This window comes from Jaculus jaculus, chromosome 15 (genome assembly GCF_020740685.1).
Source record: "Jaculus jaculus isolate mJacJac1 chromosome 15, mJacJac1.mat.Y.cur, whole genome shotgun sequence".
Classification (NCBI taxonomy): Eukaryota; Metazoa; Chordata; class Mammalia; order Rodentia; family Dipodidae; genus Jaculus; species Jaculus jaculus.
This window is the reverse complement of record NC_059116.1, coordinates 27,041,143-27,064,197: the sequence shown is the minus strand read 5'-3', so window position 1 is coordinate 27,064,197 and position 23,055 is coordinate 27,041,143. Positions and strand designations below refer to the sequence as shown.

Here is a 23,055-nt window from a genome sequence, read left to right as displayed (position 1 = left end):
CTGGCGCGCCCATTCTCTCTCTCCCTCTATCTGTCTTTCTCTCTGTGTCTGTCGCTTTCAAATAAATAAATAAATAATTTAAAAAAAAAATGTTGCTACAAGAGGCTGGAGAGTTGGCTCAGCAGTTAAAGGCACTTGTTTGCAAAGCCCCATGGCCCTGGTTCAATTCCCTACTACTTCTGTAAATCCAGGTGCACAAACTGGCACATGAGTCTAGGGTTAGTTTGCAGTGGCAGGAGGCCCTGGCATGTCCATTCTCTCTCCCTCTCCTTCTCTCTCTCATACACACACACACACAAACACACACAAAATAAATAAATTAAGAGAAATTTAGCCGGGCGTGGTGGCGTACGCCTTTAATCCCAGCACTCAGGAGGCAGAGGTAGGAGGATCACCGTGAGTTTGAGGCCATCCTGAGACTACATAGTGAATTCCAGGTCAGCCTGGGCCAGAGTGAGACCCTACCTCAAAAAACAAAAACAAGAAATAAAAAAAATGGGGGCTGGAAAGATGGCTTAGAAGTTAAGGCACTTGCCTTGGAAGCCTAAGGACCCCAGTACCAAGGTAAGCCAGATGCACAAGGTGACACATGCATCTGGAGTTCATTTGGAGTGGCTGGAGGCTCTAAAATGCCCATTTTCTCCCTTCCTCCCTCTCTCTCCCTTTTCCTCTGCCTCTTTCTTTTCTCTTCCAATAAATATATCAATAAAAGATTAAAAATCTAGATAAATTTACTGTAATGTAATAAGATTAATCAAGAGACTAAAAATCTGGGCAGAGCAGAAAAATTTTAAATGCATTATATTATCTCAAGAAAAAGATAATAACAAACATAGCATAAAAATCTGCTTTGTGAAAGCTAGGTGAAGATGAAGAAAATAAAAGCTGCAGATGAGAGAAGATTATTGAGGCCACATCTACAAAAGGACTAGTATTTAAGAATTCAGAAAACTCAAACCTCAAAGGTGAAAAGCCAGCCATCATCTGAAAGTGGGAAAATTACATAGTGGTACGTTTCACTAAGGAAGACACACAGGTGGCAAAAGGAGCTCTACAAAGTGTGCTCATCCATTACCAGCCATTACTGTCAAACTCAATTCATTTAGTTAAAATCACTGCATATTTCTTAGAATGATCAACCTGAAAATCAGTAAAACCAGCAAATGCTGGCAAGGATGTAGAGAAACTGGATCACTCATATTTGCTGGTGAGAATGTAATATGATACCACTCTGGAAAACCATCTGGCAGTTTCTTAAAACTACCATGTGATTACCATATAACCCTACAATTGCACACTTGGGGACATATACCAGAGAAATAAAATCTGTTTTTACACAAAAACCTAGGTTAAAATTTTTACAGCATCTTTATTCATACTCCAAATGGGAAATAGGCCCGATGTTCTTCAACAGGTGACTATTTAAGTGGTTCCATACTATGCAACATTACTCAGTAATAAAACACTGGCACATCAACAACCATGGAGGCATCTCAAGGCATATGGCCAATCTTAAATGGTTTCACACATTTACATCACAGTTTTCTTATTTTGGAAACACAGTCTATATGGCCTGAACCTGTCTGCAACAACCTGGAACTCTTGATTCTCCCACCTCAGCCTCCCAAGTGCTGAGATGGCAGGCTAGTGCCACCATGCCTGGATACGCAACAACATTCTTGAAAGGACAAGACTTACATACAAAGGACAGGTGAGTGCTGCTAGGAAACCATAACTTTCTCTACAGGCTTTTACTTACCAACATTTAAACATACGCTGAAGTCTCCCTGATATTAAATAAAAGTTTAAAAGATACTCCCATTTAATCCCACATTTGTCCCTTCCAACATCCTCAAAACCAAATACTGTCATCTCTCAGCCCGTATATAGCAACTTGGTTTCTGTCTCTGCTCCCCTCCTCTCGGAGACTACCGGCAAGAAAGATGATACACAAGTAGACTCAACTGAAGGTTATCCTCTCCACGGTCTATAGCCTACATTGAATCTTCTCAAATGTAGAATATTCTGCTGGAGGTGGTGTGCTGCCTATAGTCTTGGAACTTGGGAGACTGAAGCAGGAGAACTGCTGTAAGTGCAAGTCCAGTTTACGTTAACCAAGAAATTCCAAGTCAGACTGGTCTAGAATGAAACCTTGTCTCAAAAAAGGGGGGATCTAGAGAGACAGCTCAGTGGTCCAACCTGAGGACCTGAGTGTGGATCCCCAAAACCCACTGCTACTACTGGATGCAGTAGCAAGAGTGTTTGTAATCCCAGCACTCCCACAGTTGGATGGAAGGTGGAAGAAGCAGGAGAATCCCTGGAAGCTCACTAGCCAGCTATCCTGGCAAACACAGCAGTGACCAACAAGAGACCCCACCTCCAACAAGTTATCAGACAAGAACGACATCTGAGGCTCTCCTCTGACCTGCACACATTTGTCCTGGCGTGTACATGTGCATGCACACACACGCAATAGAAAAGACAACAGAGGTACAATCTCCAGCCAAATGCAACCTTGTGATGTCTAACCATGTGTGCTGAGCCCTCTCACGGTGTGTGGGTCAGGAATCTGGCCATCATTTAGGACAGCATTCTGGCTCAGGTCTCACCTGGATACCATAAGCTGTCCTTCAGGGTTTCACTCATCTCAACACTCAGCAATCTAAAACATGACAATGCTCACACCCCAAAGTCTTTTCAACTTACTGGCCTCTGCTACTAAGTATTTTCATTCTCACGCAGAAGCCCAGTCATCTGTAGCTAGGATCCACATATGAGAGCGAACATGTGGTGCTTGGCTTTCTGGGCCTGGGTTACCTGACTTAGTATAATACTTTCCAGGTCCATCCATTTTTCTGCAAATTGCATAACTTCATTTTTCTTTACCGCTGAGTAGAACTCCATTGTATAAATGTACCACATCTTCATTATCCACTCATCTGTTGAGGGACATCTAGGCTGGTTCCATTTCCCAGCTATTATAAATTGAGCAGCAATAAACATGGTTGAGCATGTACTTCTAAGGAAATGAGATGAGTCCTTTGGATATATGCCTAGGAGCGCTATAGCTGGGTCATATGGTAGATCAATCTCTAGCTGCTTTAGGAACCTCCACACTGTTTTCCACAATGGCTGGACCAAATTGCATTCCCACCAGCAGTGCAGAAGGGTTCCTTTTTTTCCACATCCCCGCCAACATTTATGATCATTTGTTTTCATGATGGTGGCCAATCTGACAGGAGTGAGATGGAATCTCAATGTAGTTTTAATCTGCATTTCCCTGATGACTAGTGACGTAGAACATTTTTTTAGATGCTTATATGCCATTCGTATTTCTTCCTTTGAGAACTCTCTATTTAGCTCCATAGCCCATTTTTTGATTGGCTTGTTTGATTCCTTATTATTTAACTTTTTGAGTTCTTTGTATATCCTAGATATTAATCCTATATATCAGATATATAGCTGGCGAAGATTTTTTCCCATTCTGTAGGTTGCCTCTTTGCTTTTTTCACTGTGTCCTTTGCGGTGCAAAATCTTTGTAATTTCATTAGGTCCCAGTGGTTAATCTGTGGTTTTATTGCCTGAGCAATTGGGGTTGTATTCAGAAAGTCTTTGCCAAGACCAATATGTTGAAGGGTTTCCCCTACTTTTTCCTCTAGCAGTTTCAAAGTTTCCGGTCTGATGTTAAGGTCTTTAATCCATTTGGACTTAATTCTTGTGCATGGCGAGAGAGAAGAATCTATTTTCATCCTTCTGCAGCTTTTTATCCAGTTTTCAAAACACCATTTGCTGAAGAGGCTGTCTCTTCTCCAATGAGTATTTTTGGCATTTTTATCGAATATCAGGTGGCTATAGCTACTTGGGCTTACATCTGGGTCCTCTATTCTGTTCACCCCAAAGTCTTTCAAAGTCTCTTGACCTCAGAGTCAAGTATATTCTCAATAAAATAATTTAAATGTGTTCTAAAACCTGACCCTGGTTTCTGGCTTCATCTTATCCTACTTTTCCATTGCTTCCAGAACACATGTTTTTTGCTTCCTGTCTCCCCACATACTATTTCATTTGTCTAAAATACTTTCCCCTGTTTATGTAGCAATCTTTCTTCTTTCAGGAGGCTTCTTAAGTATTGCTTTCTCAGGAGGGCTTACCTTACATCCAGAATTTTCATAACACCTCATGCTTTTGTATGTATGTGTGTGTATGTGTATATATATATACATACACACACACACATACATACACACACACACACATACATTTATTTCAAGGCAGGGGCTCACTCTAGCTCAGGCTGACTTGGAACTCCCTCTGTAGTCCCAGGCTGGCCTTGAACTCACAGCAATCCTCCTACGTCAGCCTCCAGAGTGCTAGAATAACAGGCATGTGCCACCATGCCCAGCTTTTCCCTCTCTCTCTCTTTATCTCTCTCTCTCTCTCTCCCTCCCTCTCTTTCTCTCTCTCTGTTGAGATAAAGAGAAAGCGAGAGAAAGAATTGGCATGCCAGGACCTCTAGCCTGCAATTGAACTCCAGATGTGCGTGCCACCTTGTACACAGGTGTGACCTTGTGCATCTGGTTTACATGGGTTCTGGGAAGTTGAACCTGGGTCCTTTTGCCCCATGGGCAAGTACCTTAACTGATAAACCATTTCTCCATCCTCTTTTTTCTCTTTTAACATATGGACTTCTTATGGAGCCCAGGCTAGTCTAGACCCAAGAATCCTCTCACTTCTGCTTCCTGACTGTTGAAATTAGAGGTTTTGCTGCCATTCCCAGAGAGGACTCTCCCCCTTATCTTTTAATTTCCCATCTAGACAGTAAGTCTGTGAAGGCAGGGATTGAGAATAACTCGTTTATGTGAAATCCTAGGGTGGAGCACCTAGGTCAGTCTATGTAAGTGTCCAAAAAAAGGTCTTCAAGGGCTGGGAAGATTTCTCATCAGTTAAAGGCACTTGGTTGTAAAGCCTGATGGCCTCGGTTTGATTCCTCAGTACCCATGTAAAGCCAGATGCACAAGTGACACATGCATCTAGAGTTTGTTACCAGGGGAAGGAGGCCTTGACATAGCCATTCATATTCTCTCTCTTTCTCCTTGTTCTTCTTCCTTCTCTCTCAAATAAATATTAGAAAACATTTTAAAATGTCTCCAAAATAATGTACTTGAAGACCCATAGACAAAGTTGAGGGAAATGAAAAAACAAGAGTAGTAAATAAGAATGAATACAATTTATGGAGTACTTTCTGTGAACATGAGTTTAACATGTATCATTTCACTTAGCTCTCATAAATCCTCTGAAACAGGTGCTACTCTGATGCCTGTTTCACTGCTAGACTTACAGATGTCAATTGCCTTCAATGGAACAGATGTGTTTTCACATTCATGATGACATAATTAGCACACAAGAATTTACTGACAAAATTTCAAGATACAATGCAATAAGTACAGGCTTTAGAACTACAAATATCTGGGTACCAAAGTAGGCTCCATCACTTTCTAGCTGGGTATTTTTGTCAAGCTATGAAAGCTTCTAAATCATAACTTCCACAAATGTAAAGATGGGAATAAGGTCAATTGTGGTGGTACACATCAGTAATCTCAGCAGTTGGGAGGCTGAGACAGAAGGCCACACGTTAAAGGCCAGCCAGTGCTATATAGTGAGACCTTATCTCAAAAGAAAGAGAAGGGGGTTATCTTAAATATTCTCCTTAATACAAGATAATGCACATAAAATGCCTGTAACAAAATGCTACTTAAGTGATAGTTCTTCTTTTTGAACAACAAAAGAAAGCAAACAAAATAAACAAACCAACCATTGGTAAATAGAGCATAGGAAGTTTTCCTTCTCCCAAGAAGCCACTCCTTAATTAAAGAAGAGGAATATGGAAGACTTTGAAGGTCAGACTGTAATGCTGAGATTTAATAAGTGAAAATATGGAACCACTAGAAATTTAGGGTGGGGCATGGAGAGATGGCTTAGTGGTTAAGGTGCTTGCCTGCAAAACCTAAAGACCCAGGTTTGACTCCTCAGAACCCATGTAAGCCAGACACACAAGGTGACACATAAGCACAAGGTCACACGTGTGCACAAGGTGGCATAAGCACCTGGAGTTCCATTGCAGTGGCTAGAGGCCCTGGTGTGCCAATTCTCTCTCCCTCTGTCATTTTAAAAAAGACAGATGGGCGTGTGGTACACACCTTTAATCCCAGCACTCCAGATGTAGAGGTAGGAGGATTGCTTTGAGTTCAAGGCCACCCTGAGATTACATAGAGAATTCCAGGTAAGCCTGGACTACAGTGAGACCCTACCTCAAAGAAACAAAAAAACAAACAATAAAACAACAACAACCCCCCCCCCAAAAAAAAAAGAATTTAGGGTCAAGGAAAGGACAAATTGAGGAATGATAATAAAGCACATTTTTTTTTCTTGAGAACACTATCATTCACTTTTACCCTAAGAAAGTATTTTTCTAAAATATCACTCAAACATTCTTGCCATTATAGAAAAGGAAACTAAAGCAAAAACCAAACAGCCTTCAGGCCCAAGTTTACGCTGTCAGATAACTACAAGAAGGAAGCAGAACCTGAGCTCTCTAGTTATGGCCCATATAGTTTTTTATATTACCAAATAATATCATATCTACATAGTGGTCAAAACTGGTTAGTCTGGCTTATTTGTAACTCAGTATGTCAACAATTTATAGATATGTTTTACAGCCTATTTTAGTAAACAAATGCTGCATAACTTTATTCTGTGTAAAAGGTCATAGCACCCTCAAGGAAACACAATGAATAAAACCATTAAAAGATGCAAATTATATTTTCAGAATCGAAAGGTAAAAGTCTCATCCTTCCAATGTATCTTTAAAAATGCCCACTATAGGTATTTTTATATCCTTACCCTTTTACAGCTCATTACAAAGGAACTATCAATCAGTTCAAAGCATTCTTAAAACACTTTAAATGGCCAATGTGGTTTCTTATTACACCCCAGTCTTCTACCATTACTCCCTTTATTTTAGACTCTAAAACTTGGGCATTATTTTCTAACCATATGCTACATGCCATGCTGGGGATTGTATAACTTTTTGTTTTTATCAAAATGGTACCCTTTTGGTTTAAGCTACATCAGGCTTTCCTTAAATTTACAATTCTAAAAAAAAGTTATTTAAGAAGCTGAAGCTAAACTAGTAGGCCCAATTAAATGGAAAATACTTTAAAAGTGATTCTCCTTTGTAATTATTTTTGCCACTTTATATTTGATAGATTTATAATGAAAGTGAATTATTCTCTTCCATTATCACATTGATATGGAAAGTGAGAGAAAGTAGCCACTTGTAGACTCAGAAATGCTCTGTGTATTCTCATAGCTAGCCTCAATTTCCAAAATGCACAACAAACATGCTCATGAAATTTGAGAGATCTTTAAAACAAAAAGTCAAATCCTTCTGCATTTGTAGGTTAGGATTTGGAAGTTTGGGGGTAATAGATCTTCAGTCACTAGGGCACTTTTGTCCTTTTAAATTTTTATAAATCACTAAAATTATTGAATATAGTTAAAATCTGGCAGCAGTATTACTGCTGCCCTGAGTATTTAAAAGTTTTTCAGTAATGTGGACACATAAGTCTCAAGTAGAATATGATCTGTCATGAAACTTCACAAGTACTTTAAAACAAAAACAGTGGTAAGAGACTGAACATTCATGGGAATTCAAACCTCTATAAAAGATTTCCATATGCTTGGGATTATTATTTTTAATGTGTATATTTGGATTAGAATTTTTAACTTTTCTCTCATGAACAACAATTTAATAATGTTTCATCTGGTCCATATGGGGAAGGGGTGCATAGGCCTAAACATTTTTTTTTTTCCCAAAGGCAGGGTTTCACTCTAGCTCACTGTGGCTCTCAGAGATCTTCCTTCCTCAGCCCCTCAGAGAGCTGGGAAGAGAGTATTAATTTTTCCACAGGTCTGTGAGTGGGCCATGGGCAGTCAGGAAGAATATTCTAAGTGTTTTCTGTGTTGTCAGGCACAGCATTAATATGTCTTCTGAGAGCTGAAATTACCATTGACAGACACAGACACACACACACAGCATAGTTTTGTGTCCACAGCTTTCTTGAAGCAAAGGCTGGTTCACAACAGAAGCAGGTGAAATGCAACAGTTTTTTGTTTTTGTTTGCAGGTTTTTTTTTTTCCCCCTTTGTTTGAGGTAGGGTTTTACTCTAGTCCAGACTGACCTGGAACTCACTCTACTCTAAGCTCCAGGCTGGCCTCAAACTCATGGCAATCCTCTCTCTGACCTCAGCCTCCTGGGTAAAATGCACCAATTATTCTTATTCTTCTTACTACTTTTTTCTTTCTCTTTCTTCCTTTCTTTCTTTTTTTTTTTTTTTTTTTTTGATTTTTTGAGGTAGGATCTCACTCTAGCCCAGGCTGACCTGGAATTCACTATGGAGTCTCAGGGTGGCCTCGAACTCACGGCGATCCTCCTACCTCCGCCTCCCGAGCGCTAGGATTAAAGGCTTGCACTACCACGCCCATCCCCCCATCCCCTTCAGTCCCAGTCTGAGAAGCGGTTTCTTCCTCCACTAGGGGCCAGTCACTTCCGGCGCCGGGGGACAGATGACTTCCGGCTCCGAGCTGAGGCCTGGCCGGGACGCTCAGAGCCAGAGCCGCTCTTACCGCGGTGGAGCCCTTCTTCACCGCCTCCTGTGCGTACTCCACTTGGAAGAGGTGTCCGTCCGGGGAGAAGACCGTGATGGCCCTGTCGTACCGAGATGCCATGGCCCAGGCCTGGCTGCCACCGCGTGCTAACGCCCGGAAGTGGTTGTTTAGCGCCGCCCAGAATGCGCTGCGCATGCGCTTCTGCTGCCCGGAAGCCCTTGCCTGCGGAAGTGACGTAGGCTGACCACGCTCTTCCTCTGCGTTCCCATCATGGCTGGCTTGCAAGGTGATGACAGGAAAGAGAAGGACTTTAAATCAAGTTTCAACGAAGAATGGGGCCAGATTCTTTATTGAGAAACCTCAAGAAATACTGACAAAATATTTTTTATAAGATCTGTATCCCTTCTCAATGCACATTTGTGATGTTGCAATGGGGGGGGTAACAAACAAAAGAAATGAGCTTAGTATTTTCTCTTGAGGTTTAGGTAATTTAAGTGATCCTTTAATAGACAAGAAATGAAGTTAAAAGCAAACATGTAATGATTGCTGTTGTTGGGACCTAAAGGCCCATAGTACAGAAGTAAGGGCAAAGCGAAAATAGACCTCAATCTATATTCGGCTGTGGCCATATAGACCAGGCCCTGTGGCTCACATAAATCTGGTATCCGAGAAAATGAGTAGATCAAAGTTGAAGAACACAGAAATATGAAAAATGGCCTGCAGCCTTCAACATGAATGATTGGACAGGATATGCAACAAGTTCTAATGAGGCCGGTGACACCAATATGCACTGTGCATTCCACAGGCTGCCACGCATTTATCCTACCTTTTTCTGTTTAACTTTGTAAGCTGCCACGAGATAGATTGGGTCTAGGCGGCTGGGATATCCCCTTTTATCAAAGGGTCAAAAACTGTTGGCTGGAGAGATGGCTTAGCGGTTAAGCGGTTGCCTGTGAAGCCCAAGGACCAAGGTTCAAGGCTGGATTCCCCAGGACCCACATTAGCCGGATGCACAAGGGGGTGCATGCATCTGGAGTTTGTTTGCAGTGGCTGGAGGCCCTGGCACACCCATATTCTCTCTCTCTCTCTCTCTCTCTCTCTCTCTTTCTCTCTCTCTCTCTCTCTCTCTGCCTCTTTCTGTGTGTGTGTGTGTGTGTGTGTGTGTGTGTGTGTGTGTGTGTCTCAAATGAATAAATAAAAATTGAATAAAATTTTTTAAAAAACTGTTGACTGTGGGAGCTGGGGCAATGGCTTAGCCTATGAAGTGCTTGATTGAGGCAGCATGAGGAGCAAAGTTTGGACTTGCAGGACCCCATTTCAATACCCCAAATACTGTAATCCCAGCTCTTAGGAGATGGAAAAGGGAAACGCCAAATCAAGCTGGCTGGCTAGACTAGCCAAATAGCCCTGGGCTCAAGGGAGAGACCCTGACTCAGAAAATCAGGTGGAAGCCTGACGTGGTGGTGCATGCCTTTAATTCCAGCACCTGGGAAGTAGGAGGATCACTATGAGTACAAGGCCAGCCTGGGGCTACAGAGTGTATAGAGTGAGTTGTAGTTTAGCCTTACAGTAAGACCCTTGCCTCAAAAAGAAAAGAAAAATAAATGAACGTGGAGTGCTATGGAGAAAGATATCAGAGAACTACCTTTGGCCTCCACAGGCACACATACCCATGCAAGCATACCCAGGTCCACAAACATATGCCCACACCATAATAACATGACTATTTCCAACACGCACACACGGACGCTCGCACAACTGATTTAAAAATAAAACAAAGCCAGGCATGGTGGTGCACACCTTTAATCCCCGCACTCGGGAGGCAGATGTAGGAGGATTGCCATGAGTTCGAGACCACCCTGAGATTACATAGTGAATTCCAGGTCTGGTCTAGAGTGAAACCCTACCTTGGATAAATAAATAAATAAATAAATAAATAAAATAAAAACAAGCCCTACTAACCACCAATGATATGCCTGCCACTTCCATCTGCCTGGCTAAGTGAGAGGGAAGGAAATGAACTTGTTTTTGACACTTAACAAAAACAAAAATAACAACAAAGATCTTTTTTCCCAAACACTAACACAGGGTTTTAAATCATATCCATCTATGATTAGACTGAAACACTGGTTATCAAACTGTAATCCACGGATCTTTGAGACTCCTGAGAAACTCTGAGGGGTTTCACAGTATCAAAGCTATAGTAACAATACTAACAAAATATTTAATTTTTTACTGTGTATTGACAATGCAAAGGAACCATGAGTGAAACTGATGGAGCCTTAACATAAATTGAGGTGATGTTATCAAAGTTGTGCTAGTACACATTGTATTATTTTTTTTAGGTGGTTGGGAGGGGTGGTTTCAAGGTAGGGTCTCACTGTAGCCCAGGATGACCTGGAATTCACTATGTAATCTCACGATGGCCTCAAACTCACAGTGATCCTTCTACTTCAGCCTCCTGAGTGCTGAGCTTAAATGCATACACCGTCATGCCTGGCCCACATTCTACTTGTTATCACTAAGCATGATAAGAAGAAAAATAGTTTCAATTCAGAATGTCATTCAATAATCAGAATATTATTTGTTTTTTTAAACGTTTTACTGACAACTTCCATAATTATAGAAAATAAACCATAATCCCTTCCTCCCCTACTTTCCCCTTCACAAATCCATTCCCCATCATATCCCCTCCCCCTCTCAATTAGTCCCTCTTTTATACTGATGTCATCATCTTTTCCTCCTACTATGAGGGTCTCCTGTAGGTAGTACTAGGCACTGCAAAGTTATGGATATCCAGGCCAATTTCTGTCTGGTCAATTGCATTGTAAGCACTCCTACCCTTCTTTTGGCTTTTACATTCTTTCTACCACCTCTTCTACAATGGACCGTGAGCCTTTAAGGTGTCATAGAGATGTTTCAGTGCTGAATACGCCTCTGTCAACACTATGATGCCTTTTGGGTCATCCCAGTTTTCACAGCCATCTAAAAAGGGAAGCTTCTCTAACCAAAAGTGAGAGTACCATTAATATACAGGTTAAAGAGGCTGTCTTTTCCCCAATAAATATTTTTGGCATTTTTGTTGAAAATCAGATGGCTGTAGCTGCCTGGATTTACATCTGAGTCTTCTATTCTGTTCCATTTATCTACTTTTTGTCTTTGTGCCAGCAGCATGCTGTTTTTGTGACTATGGCTCTGTGATATAACTTAAAATCTGATATGGTGATACTTCCAGCCTTGTTGCTCAAAATTGTTTTGGCTGGGCTGGAGAGGTGGCTTAGCAGTTAAGGTGCTTGCCTGCAAAGCCTAAGAATGTAAGTTTAAACATCCAGGTCCCACTTAGCCAGAGGCACAGTGATGCAAGCACTGTGCAATGTCACTCATGCACCACAAAGGGGCATGCATCTGGAGTTCATTCATGGACTAAAAAGCCCTGGAGCACTCATTCTCTCTCTCCCTCTCCCCCCACCCCTCTCTTTCTCTCTGCCTCTTCCTCTCTTTCTCTGTCTCTCTCTCAAAAAAATAAAAAAAAAATAAAAAGCCAGGCATTGCAGTGCATGTCTTTAATCCCAGAACTCAGGAGGCAGAGGTAGGAGGAACATCGTGAGTTTGAGGCCACCCTGAGATTACATAGTGAATTCCAGGTCAACCTGAGCTGGAATGAGACCCTACCTCAAAAAACAAAAACAAAACAAAAAAATTTGTTTTGGCTATTGGAGGAATTTTGTGCTTCCAAACGAGTTTTAGAATTATTTTTCTATTTCCATGAAGAATGACATTGGAATTTGGATGGAGACTCCATGAAATGTGTATATTACTTTTGGCAAGATTGACATTTCACAATATTGGTTCTTCCAATCCAAGAACATGGGATGTCTGTCCATTTCCTAGTATCTTCTGCAATTTCTGTCTTGAGTGTTTTAAAGTTTTCATTGCAGGGATCCTTGGGTTTATTCCAAGGTACTTTATTAATTTTTTTGAGGCAATTGTGAATGGGAGTGATTCCCTGATTTCATCCTTAGCATGTTTGTTATTAGTATATAGTAAAGGTACTGATTTCTGTGTTTATTTTGTATCCTGCTACATTGCCAAAACTGTTTATCAGCTCTAACAGTTTGCTAGTAGAGTCTTTGATCCTATATGTATAGAACCATATCATCTGCAAATAATAATATATATATTGGGGGGATTGGTTTTTTGAGGTAGTGTCTCACTGTGGCCCACACTGACCTGAACTTAACTATGTAGTCTCAGGGTAGCCTCGAACTCACGGCAATCCTCCTACTCTGCCTCCTGAGTGCTGGGATTAAAGGCATGTGCCACCATACCTAGTTAAATAATGATAATTTTATCTGTTCCTTTCAATTTGTACCCATTTTATGTTGTCTCTTACTTTATTGCTATAGCTAAGACTTCTACTACTATATTAAATAAAAGTGGGAATTATGGCTACCCTTGTCTTATTTCTGATTTCGTGGAAAAGCTTCAAGTTTTTCTCTTCTAGCATTATGTTGGTTGTGGCTTTGTCATAAACAGCCTTTATTATGTTGAGATATGTTCCTTCTATTCCCAGTTTCTTTAGGATTTTTACCATGACAGGTTGTTGATATTCTGTCCTTTCCTTCATCCATTCTATTGGTGAGACTTTCCTCAGAAATTTTCATTTGACTTATTGTGTTTTGCATTTCTAGTATTTCTGATTGGTTTTTATTCAGTGTTTCTATTTCCTTACCCATGTCTTGCACTAACCTCCTTATTTCATTAACTCCTTTGGGAACTTGCTTTCTTCTTTGACTCCTTTGATTTCTTTGAACATAGTTATAATCAATCTTTTGAAATATTTGTCAGGCATTTCATCTAAGTCAGTCGCACTGGAGGTCATTTCTGATAAAATTTTATTGGGTGGAATTATATTGTCTTGATTTGTTTTTGTTTCTTGTATTATAATGCAGAGATTTTTGCTTCTTGGGTTAATTTGATGCTTGGGTTTTCTAATTATCTACACTATTTTTAGATGTTTATATCTGACATTATATATCTTCAGGATAGGAGCTTAAGTTGACAGGTATGGCTCTTCTATTATTCCCAGAGTACCAGCAGAAGTGACCCTAGGAGTTGAGTTCATCTGCTATGCAATTCTAGTAGGCTTGGTGGAGCAAAATATAGGCAAATCCTAAAATTCTACTGAGCAATATACATATTCAATCAAAACCAGCATGGAGTATTTGTGTAAGACTGGGTATTAAAACAAATAATGTAACAAAGTCATTGTCGCCCCAAACTCTTAATCCTGTCAACTGGGAAGCTGAGATTTCTGGTCTGTTAAGGTTTCCAGGCCAGTATGGGGGCAAGTGAGACCCTGCTTTCAAAATGACAGAAGACAAAGGCACTATAAATCAGGTGCCCCGGCCAGTGAGGAGTCGAACAAGGACTCGAGGAGAAGCTAACCTGGATGGAGGGAGGTAAACAGACACAAGAAGGAGACCAAGCTTGGTATTTGTCAAGGTCTCGAAGTTTATTTTTACACATAGGTTTTTTTTTAATTTTTTTTTTTTTTTTTGCTTGTTCATTTTTCTTTATTTGAGAGTGACAGACACAGAGAGAAAGACAGATAGAGGGAGAGAGAGAGAATGGGCGTGCCAGGGCCTCCAGCCACTGCAAACGAACTCCAGACGCGTGCGCCCCCTTGTGCATCTGGCTAACGTGGGACCTGGGGAAGCGAGCCTCGAACCGGGGTCCTTAGGCTTCACAGGCAAGCGCTTAACCACTAAGCCATCTCTCCAGCCCCACATAGGTTTTTATAGGGTTGTAGGGGGAAGGAGTCATATTCAGGCCAGAGATCACAGGATCACTGGCTAAATGCAATTTCTTTGTTTCTTCATCAATTACCGGCAGCACCAGGAGAGGCTATCACCCAAGCATAACGATTTCTTCATTTCTGGTAATAGATCATTAGATGAGGAAATAGAAACTTAACCTGCTAGATGGCGGTTTCTGTCAACATGGCCGAGGTTCGGTTCATAGCTCCCAACAATCAGGAAGCAACAAAAGACAGCCCCCCAAATACAGCTTATTTAAGAATGTCAAATCCAGGCTGGAGGGGTTGCTTAGTGGTTAAAGTGATTGCCTGCAAAGCCAAGGGACCCTGGTTCAATTCCCCAGGACCCACATTAGCCAGATGCACAAAGGGCACACGTGTCTGGAGTTCATTTGCAGTGGCTAGAAGCCTTGGTGTGCCCATTCTCTCTCTCTCTCTCCCTTTCCCTCTCTCCCTCCCTCTTTATCAAATAAATAAATTTTAAAAAGAACGGCAAATCCGACCATCAAACAGATGTAACACATAAACTGCTCTAACATGGAAAGTGTGATTAGCACTTCAATGCAGGTTTTATTTAACAGGCTTTGTGGCAGGTACTGACCCAGTGTGAGTAGCCCTGTTACCTTTTGGGATGGCTTTGGTGTCACTTATACTGTCTGCCCACTTGGGGCCCACTTTTCTGCCCTGTGGTCTCAGCTAGGCTAGCTGGACTGGTGGGTCCACTGCTCTGATCACCGGTGCAGCTGAGTTCCCTTACTCAAGTCTCCAGTGGTTGTGGGCACTGGTGGGGGGGGGGAGGGGAAGCTGTCTGAAGTTGTACAGGAGCTGCGTAGGTGGTCCCTGTGATCCCCCTGCTTACCAGCTAAGCTGGTCCCTGCTGTCTTCTCCTTCAGGTGTTGTGAATTTGCAAGGAGGCTGGTGTGAGTGGGAAATGCCTCCACTTGGCTTCTCCTGTGGCTCAGGCAGAGCCTGGTGGCTGCGTGGACCAGCACCACGGTGGGAGCCGATTCTACCTGGTTCTATTGTTGCTAGAAGTGCTGGGTATCTCCTGCTTTTATGCCAAGGTTGATAATTTCTTATACACCTCCATTTTTCAGTAGAAGAGTGTATTTTGCTTTTCTGCTCACCCCTCCTCCCAGGTTGCTTTTGTGTGGCTACTATGCTGCCAGCTTATCTGGAAATCCTCAAGTTATTATTTTCTTTTAATAAATCATTATTTTATGGATCATGTATCATAGACAATCTCAAAGTTTAGAAGCATCTGAAGTACCGCAACTATCCTCTAAAGTCACAGAAATGTGGGTGTCTAGGTGAATCTGTTTGAAGAGCAAGTATGATTTGGCTTGGTTCATTTGCAAGTCAGACACAGAATCATATAGTCAAGTTTAGAAAAATAATTCTATCAAAATATCCTTTCACCTTATCATTGAATATTTCCTCCCAAGGAAATTGTTTTTTTTTTTTTTAACTTTTGGTGGGACCTTTAATATATAAACATATTGTAATTTGGTCATGTTCTCATCAGATTATTATTGTCTCCTCTCCCCTGCCTCCTCATCTACTGAGGACTCTCCCCTTTCATGGCAGTCCTTTGTTTTGTTGCCTCATTCCTTTTGCCCTCCTTCCTCTATGTCAAAATGTTGATGGGCTCATAGCAGTGCAGGGTGTGGGTAACCATTGTGGGGTATGAATGCACCACTTTATGTCAGCAAGACAGCATCCCAAAGAATGCCTGTGTGCCCCTGGGGCTCTTGCATTCTTTCCTCCCGCAGCCTTGAAGGTTGTGTTAGAAATTTCCTTTAGTGCTGGGCTCTCAACAGCCTCTTATTTTCTGCCTTGGTGATTTTTTTTTTTTTTTTTTCCTGAAGTAGGGTCTCACTCACTGTAGCACAGACTGACCTGGAACTCATTCTGTAGTCCCAGGCTGGCCTGGAACAAACAGCAAGCCTTCTACTTCTGCCTTCCCAGTACTAGGATTAAAGGTGTGTGCCACCATGCCTGCCTTGCTTTGGTGAGTTTTGAGTCTCCTCAGTGTCTACCACCATTTCCATAGAGAAGGTTCTCAGGCTGTCAGGGAGAGCAGCATGCATGTTCAGTCCACTGCTAGTTAAGATTGTTGATGACTTTTCTTCCCAATAGGCTACATCGCTTTTTGCAGAATCATGAAAACTACTCAACAGGGAGGAGGCTTCCAGTTTAGCTCCAGCTTGATTTCTCAATGAACTGAAGCTTGTGAATGTGGTATCTTCAGGCAGTAGAGTCTTGCCATCTAGCTAAGGTGTACAACCAAGAGCCTTGGCAATAGCCTGTCAGGTTTTAGGGTCATTGAGGGCCTCCTAGACTTCCTAGACCAACACTTTGCTAAGGCTTCTGAGTTCATTATGATTACCCAAAGAAGGTCCTTCTGCCCAAACGCTCTCTCTTTTTAACATATACACTATTTAGCTAGCAAAGAAGTTGATTTCCATATGGCTTATTCATAACATCTTTAATTCTTATTAACTCTTCACTCCCCCAGCTCTCCCCTGCCTCTACATAGACCACTTGGTGATAAAATTTTAGATTACATAGTTTAAGTAATCTGGAAACTATGATTTTCTGACCTTTTGGTTTAATGTCAGTGAATGTATAATGAAATCATTGACTAATTGATGTGATGTATTCTAAAGACTGCTTCAATCAAATAGTTAAAACAAACCATACCCCTCTATTTTCTAATATTCTTGTGAGGCTAGGTATTTCCAACCAAAAATAAAGCATATTGCAATAGGTTTCAGAAGCAGATATGAGACTTCAACTATATTAAATTAAGCCAGAAATTAAAGAGACTGGAAGCTCAGTGGTAAAATATTTATCTAGTGTGTATAAAGTTTTGGGTTTGATCTCCATAAAGCTAAAGGAGAAAAGAGAGAGAGATTTTTCACTGTTTCAAAAAACTGAAGAATATTTTTTCACTGAAATATTTTAAATGTGTGTAGAATATATAATGGGTGAGAGACTTTCCTCATTTCTAAAAAAATTTGGAAAATATTATTTTTATTGAAGTGTTTCAAATAAGTGAAGAGTATGCAATGAGTAATTTCATAAACTAAGAATTATAGTATTTTAATTTCTAATGTCAGAAGTATTAATAGGTAAAGTACATTTAAGAAATAAACATTGAGATCTTCAAAAATTTTTAAGAGATGGACTGGTGAGATGGATCAGTGCTTGCAAATCCCACTGGCTCAGTTTTAATTTCCCAGTACCCACGTAAAGCCAGATGCACAAAGTGGCACATATTTCTGCAGTTCATTTGCAGTAGCAGGAGGCCCTGGAAAGCCTGTACTTGCTCTCTCTATCTGTCTTTTTCTCTGTCTGAAGAAATAAATAAACAGGGGCTGGAGAGACGGCTTGGCGGTTAAGCGCTGGCCTGTGAAGCCTAAGGACCCCGGTTCGAGGCTCGGTTCCCCAGGTCCCACGTTAGCCAGATGCACAAGGGGGCGCACGCGTCTGGAGTTCATTTGCAGAGGCTGAAGGCCCTGGTGCGTCCATTCTCTCTCTTTTCCTCTATCTGTCTTTCTCTCTGTGTCTGTCGCTCTCAAATAAATAAATAAATTAATTAAAAAAAAAGAAAGAAATAAACAATTAAAAATTTTAAGAACTTTTTAAGTGAACAAAGTGTTTTTTTGCTTTTTAAGTTTTGGACTTTTTTTTTTTTTTTTTTTTTTGATGTACACTTTCACTCTAGCCCAGGGTGACCTGGAATCACCATGTAGTCTCAGGGTGGCCTAAACCTCATGGTAATCCTCCTATCTCTGCCTCCCAAGTACTGGGATTAAGGTTGTACACCTCCACACCCAGCTCCTTTTTCATTTTTATTCCTTTTATGTCTTCTTCTTATCTTATTATTCTAGCTAGGACTTCAAGCACAATATTGAATAGAAGTAGCAAGAGTGGACATCCTTATCCTGTTCCTGTTTGGGGAGGAAAGGTGTCAATTTTTCTCTATTTAATATATTTGTCATGGGTTTGTCATGCTTAATCTTTATTATTTTGAGGTATGTTCCATCTGTTTCAACTTTCTCCAGGACTTTTATCATGAAGGAATGTTGGACTTTTTCAAATGCCTTTTTGGCATTAATTGATATGATCATGTGGTTTCTATCATTAAGTTTATTAAGTGGTCATGGTGATATGATCTTATTAATGTTTTCTTTTTTGTAATTTTTTATGAGAAAGAGAGAGAGAGAGAATTGGCATGCCAGGGCATCTAGCCACTGCAACCCAACTCCAGATGCGCACACCACCTTGTGTGCATGTGAGACCTTGCGCTTGCATCACCTTGTGTGTCTGGCTCATGTGGGCTCTGGGGAATCGAACATGGGTCCTTAGGCTTTGCAAGCACCTTAACTGTTAAGCCATCTCTCCAGCTCTTATTAATTTTTTCTTGAATTGGTTTGTAAGACTCTTGTTGAGGATTTTTGCATCTAAGTTCATGGGGAAAACGGTCTGTAAGTTTCCTTTTGTTTGGTTATGACTTTATCCAATTTAGGAATCAGGGTAATCCTGGCTTTGTAGGATGAATCTGGAAGTGCCCCTTCCCTTTCCATATTTTGGTGCACATTGAAAAGAATTGGCTTTAGATACCAGATTGTCCTTAAAGGTTGGATCGAATTCTGTGGTGAATCAGTCTGGTTCAGGGCTTTTCTTTGTGTGGAACTTTTATTTTATTTTATTTATTTTTTTTGCTGCTGGAATGTTTTATTAAGTTAAGAGGGCTCACAGAGCAGGAGAGAAGCATCTTCATGGGAGCGCCTGTGGGAACATGCCCAGCACCCTCAGAAGGTGGGTGGAACTTTTTAATTACAGACTTTATCTCATTGGTTGTAGTAGGTCTGTTTAAGTTGTTGGTGTCCTCCTCTTTTAACTTTGAGAGTTATATGTACTTAGAACTTTGTCCATTTCCTCTAGATTTTTCAGCATTTTGGAATATAAGTTTTCAAAGTATTCTCTAATGGCATTTTGGCTTTCACTAGGGTATATTGTAACAGCTCCCCTTTTGTCTGTAATTTGACTAATTTGGGGGCTTCTCTCTTCCTTTTGTTATTTTGGCTAATGATTATTTATCAAAGAGTCAACTCGTCATTTGATTAATTCTGTGTATTGTTCTTTTAGTATCTATTTCATTAATATCTGCCCTGATTTTGATTATTTCTTGCTGCCTATTGGGTTTGGGATTGGCTTGTTGCTGTTTTACTAGAGACTTGAGGTGGATTAAGTGTTTTGCCATCTCTCTAATTTCTTCACATATGCACTTACAGCTATAAACTTTCCTCTTAGGACTTCCTTGCTTGTATCCCAGAGCACCTGCTGGTTCCATTGTCATTTTCCTTTGCTTCCAAGAAAATTTTAATTTCCTCCTTGATTTCTTCAATACCCTTTATTCACTCAAAAGTACATTATCTAGTGTCACCCACAGTGGCTCTAAGCAACATCAGCAATAGCTTCCTGTTTCTTCCCCAATTTTGCAGACTTAGCCCCTGTGGGAAGGCCCTTCCTAAGTCAGTGTTCCTTCTGGGTCCACCAGCCAATCAGGTCCCTCCCTACACACCTGAGCCTAATGAGGAGGCTCATTCTTATTAATGCCTAATTCACATAAATGGACTTGGAACTGTCACCTAAGGGAAATTCTGCTCTCACCTCTTCTTGTCCCCTCTCAGCAATGGTGGGGGAGGGAGGAATCCCCCTTTGCTGCTTCTTTTTTGTTCTCCTGTTTCCACATTATTCTTTTTAAAAAATATTTTATTTTTGTTTATTTATTTGGAGAAAGGCAGAGAGCGAGAGAGAGAGAATGGGTTTTCCAGGGGCTCCAGCCACTGCAAACAAACTCCAGATTCATGTGCCACCTAATGCATCTGGCTTATGTGGGTCCTGGGGAATCAAACAAGTGCCTTAACTGCTAAGCCTTCAGCCTTTCCACATTATTCTTTTTTTCTTTGTCCCCTTTTTCTACTTCTGTTCAACAATACATCAGAGGACCTAACCCAAACAACAGGACACAAACACATGGCACCCAAATTAGAAAGAAGGAAGTAAAACTGTTTATATTTGCAAAGTTACAATTAACTATGTACATCACCTGCTTAATATATATTTAAACTACCATAATATGTAAATAAGCTTAAAAACACTATAGGATTCAAGACTAACATATAAAAATAAACTGTAGTTCAATGTACAAGTGATGAATAACTGTAAATTAAAATACAAAAGCATTTGAAATAGTATCAAGGGCTGGAGAGATGGCTCAGCAGTTAAGGCACTTGCCTGCAAAGCACAACGACCCCTGTTTGAGTTCCTAGTACCCATGTAGAGCCATATGCAACAAGTGGCACATGTATCTGGAGTTTACTTGCAGTGGCTGGAGGCCCTGCCAGGTCCATTCTCTCTCTCTCTCGTTCTCTCTTTCTCTGTGTTTTTCTTTCTGCTTGCAAATAAATAAGAAAAAAATTAATTTTTAAAAACTCAGTAATATGCGTGAATGAACAAGTCATAATGGTCTGGAGAGGTGCCTTAGCTGTTAAGATGCTTGCCTGCAAAGCTAAAGGCCCCAGGTTTGATTCCTCAGGACCAATGTAAGCCAGATGCACAACGTGGCCCATGTGTCTGGAGTTCATTTGCAATGGCTAGAAACCCTGGTATGACCATTCTCTTTCTATCATCTACTCTCTTTCTCTTTCAAATAAATAAATAAAATATTAAGAAGGAACTATTTTCCAAGTCAAAGATATCAGAACAATATTAAATACTTTGGGTTTGATTTGTTTGTGTGTGCACATTTGTGTTCATATGCATGCAGATGAGGATGCACATATGTAAGCATGTGTGTGGAGGCCAGAAGTGGATTCCAGGTGCCTTTCTCAATCAATCTCTACCTCAATTTAAAAAATTATTGATAGCTCCCATAATTATAGATAATAACCCATGGTAATTCCCGCCCTTCCCCCACTTTCCCCTTTGACATTCTACATCCCATTCACTCTTTCAATCAGTCTGTCTTTTATTTTGATGTCATTCATCATTTCCTCCTATTATGATGGTCTTGTGTAGATCGTGTCAGGCATTGTGAAGTTATGGATATTGAGACCATTTAGGTGTTCTGAATGATAGGTTCCCAGCTGATAGAGATTTGGGAATTAATGACTCCTGGAGGTGGTGTATTGTTGGGGATGGGCATATGGCTGTTATAGCCAGTTTCCCCTTGCCAGTGTTTGGCACACTCTCCTGTTACTACTATATACTTTGGGTTGGCCAGGAGATGATGTCCGCCTCCTGCTCATGTCATCGTTTTCCCCTGCCATCATGGAGCTTTTCCTAGAGTCTGTAAGCCAAAATAAATTCTTTTATCACAAAAGCTGCTCTTAGTCAGGTGATTTCTGCCTGCAATGCAAACCTGACTGCCACACTCACGAGGTATAATCTTTTTTCAGATATATATCTATCTTCCTACAAATTTCATGTTTTCATTTTTCTTTGCCACTGAGTAGAACTCCATTGTATGAATGTGCCACATCTTCATTATCCACTCATCAGTTGAGGGACATCTAGGCTGGTTCCATTTCCCAGCTATTGTGAATAGAGCGGCAATAAACATGGTTGAGCAAGTATCTCCAAGGTAGTGAGACGAGTCCTTAGGATATATGCCTAGGAGTACTATAGCTGGGTCATATGATAGATATATTTTTAGCTGTCTTAGGAACCTCCACACTGACTTCCACAATGGCTGGACTAGATTGCATTCCCACCAACAGTGTAGAAGGGTTTGTCTCTTTCCACATCCCCGCCAGCATTTATAGTCCTTTGTTTTCATGATGGCAGGCATTCTGACAGGAGTGAGATGGAATCTCAAAGTAGTTTTAATTTGCATTTCCCTGATGACTAGGGATATAGGACATTGTTTTAGATGTTTATATGCCATGTGTATTTCTTCTTTTGAGAACTCTCTATTTAGTTCCATAGCCTATTTTTTAATGGGGTTGTTTGATTTCTTATTATTTAGTTTTTTGAGTTTTTTTTATATCCTGGATATTAATCCTCTGTCAGATGTGCAACTGGCAAAGATTTTTCTTTCATTCTGTAAGTTGCCTCTTTGCTCTATTCACAGTGTCCTTTGCCAAACAAAGCTTTGTGATTTCATGAGGTCCCAACAGTTGATCAGTGGTTTTATTTCCTGGAAAACTGGGGCTATATTCAGAAAGTCTTTGCCAATATCAATATGTTAAAGGGTTTCCCTATTTTTTTTCCTCTAGCAGTTTCGAAGTTTCAGGTCTGATATTAGTATCTTTAATCCATTTGGACTTAATTCTTGTGCATGGAGAGAGATAAGAGATAAGGATCTATTTTCATCCTTCTACAGATACATATCCAGTTTTCCCAGTACCATTTCTTGAAGAGGCTGTCTTTTCTCCAAGGAGTATTTTTGTCGAACATCAGTTGGCTGTAGCTACCCTGACTTAAATCTGGGTCCTCTGTTCTGTTCCATGGATATGCATGTCTGTTTTTGTGCCAGTACCATGCTGGTTTTGTTACTA

The 23,055-nt window shown here is 40.7% G+C and overlaps 1 protein-coding gene across 2 annotated transcripts in view; it reads right to left on the bottom strand.

The window, feature by feature from the left end:
• Psma8 (proteasome 20S subunit alpha 8) overlaps nucleotides 1-8,784 on the bottom strand; it is a 53,008-nt gene extending 44,224 nt beyond the window's left edge. For both annotated transcript variants that reach the window (XM_004654844.2, XM_004654845.2), the window contains exon 1: nucleotides 8,683-8,784. In XM_004654844.2, coding sequence (XP_004654901.1) covers nucleotides 8,683-8,784 — 102 coding nt within the window. The remainder of the gene's footprint in view (nucleotides 1-8,682) is intronic.
• Nucleotides 8,785-23,055: the final 14,271 nt, after the last annotated feature.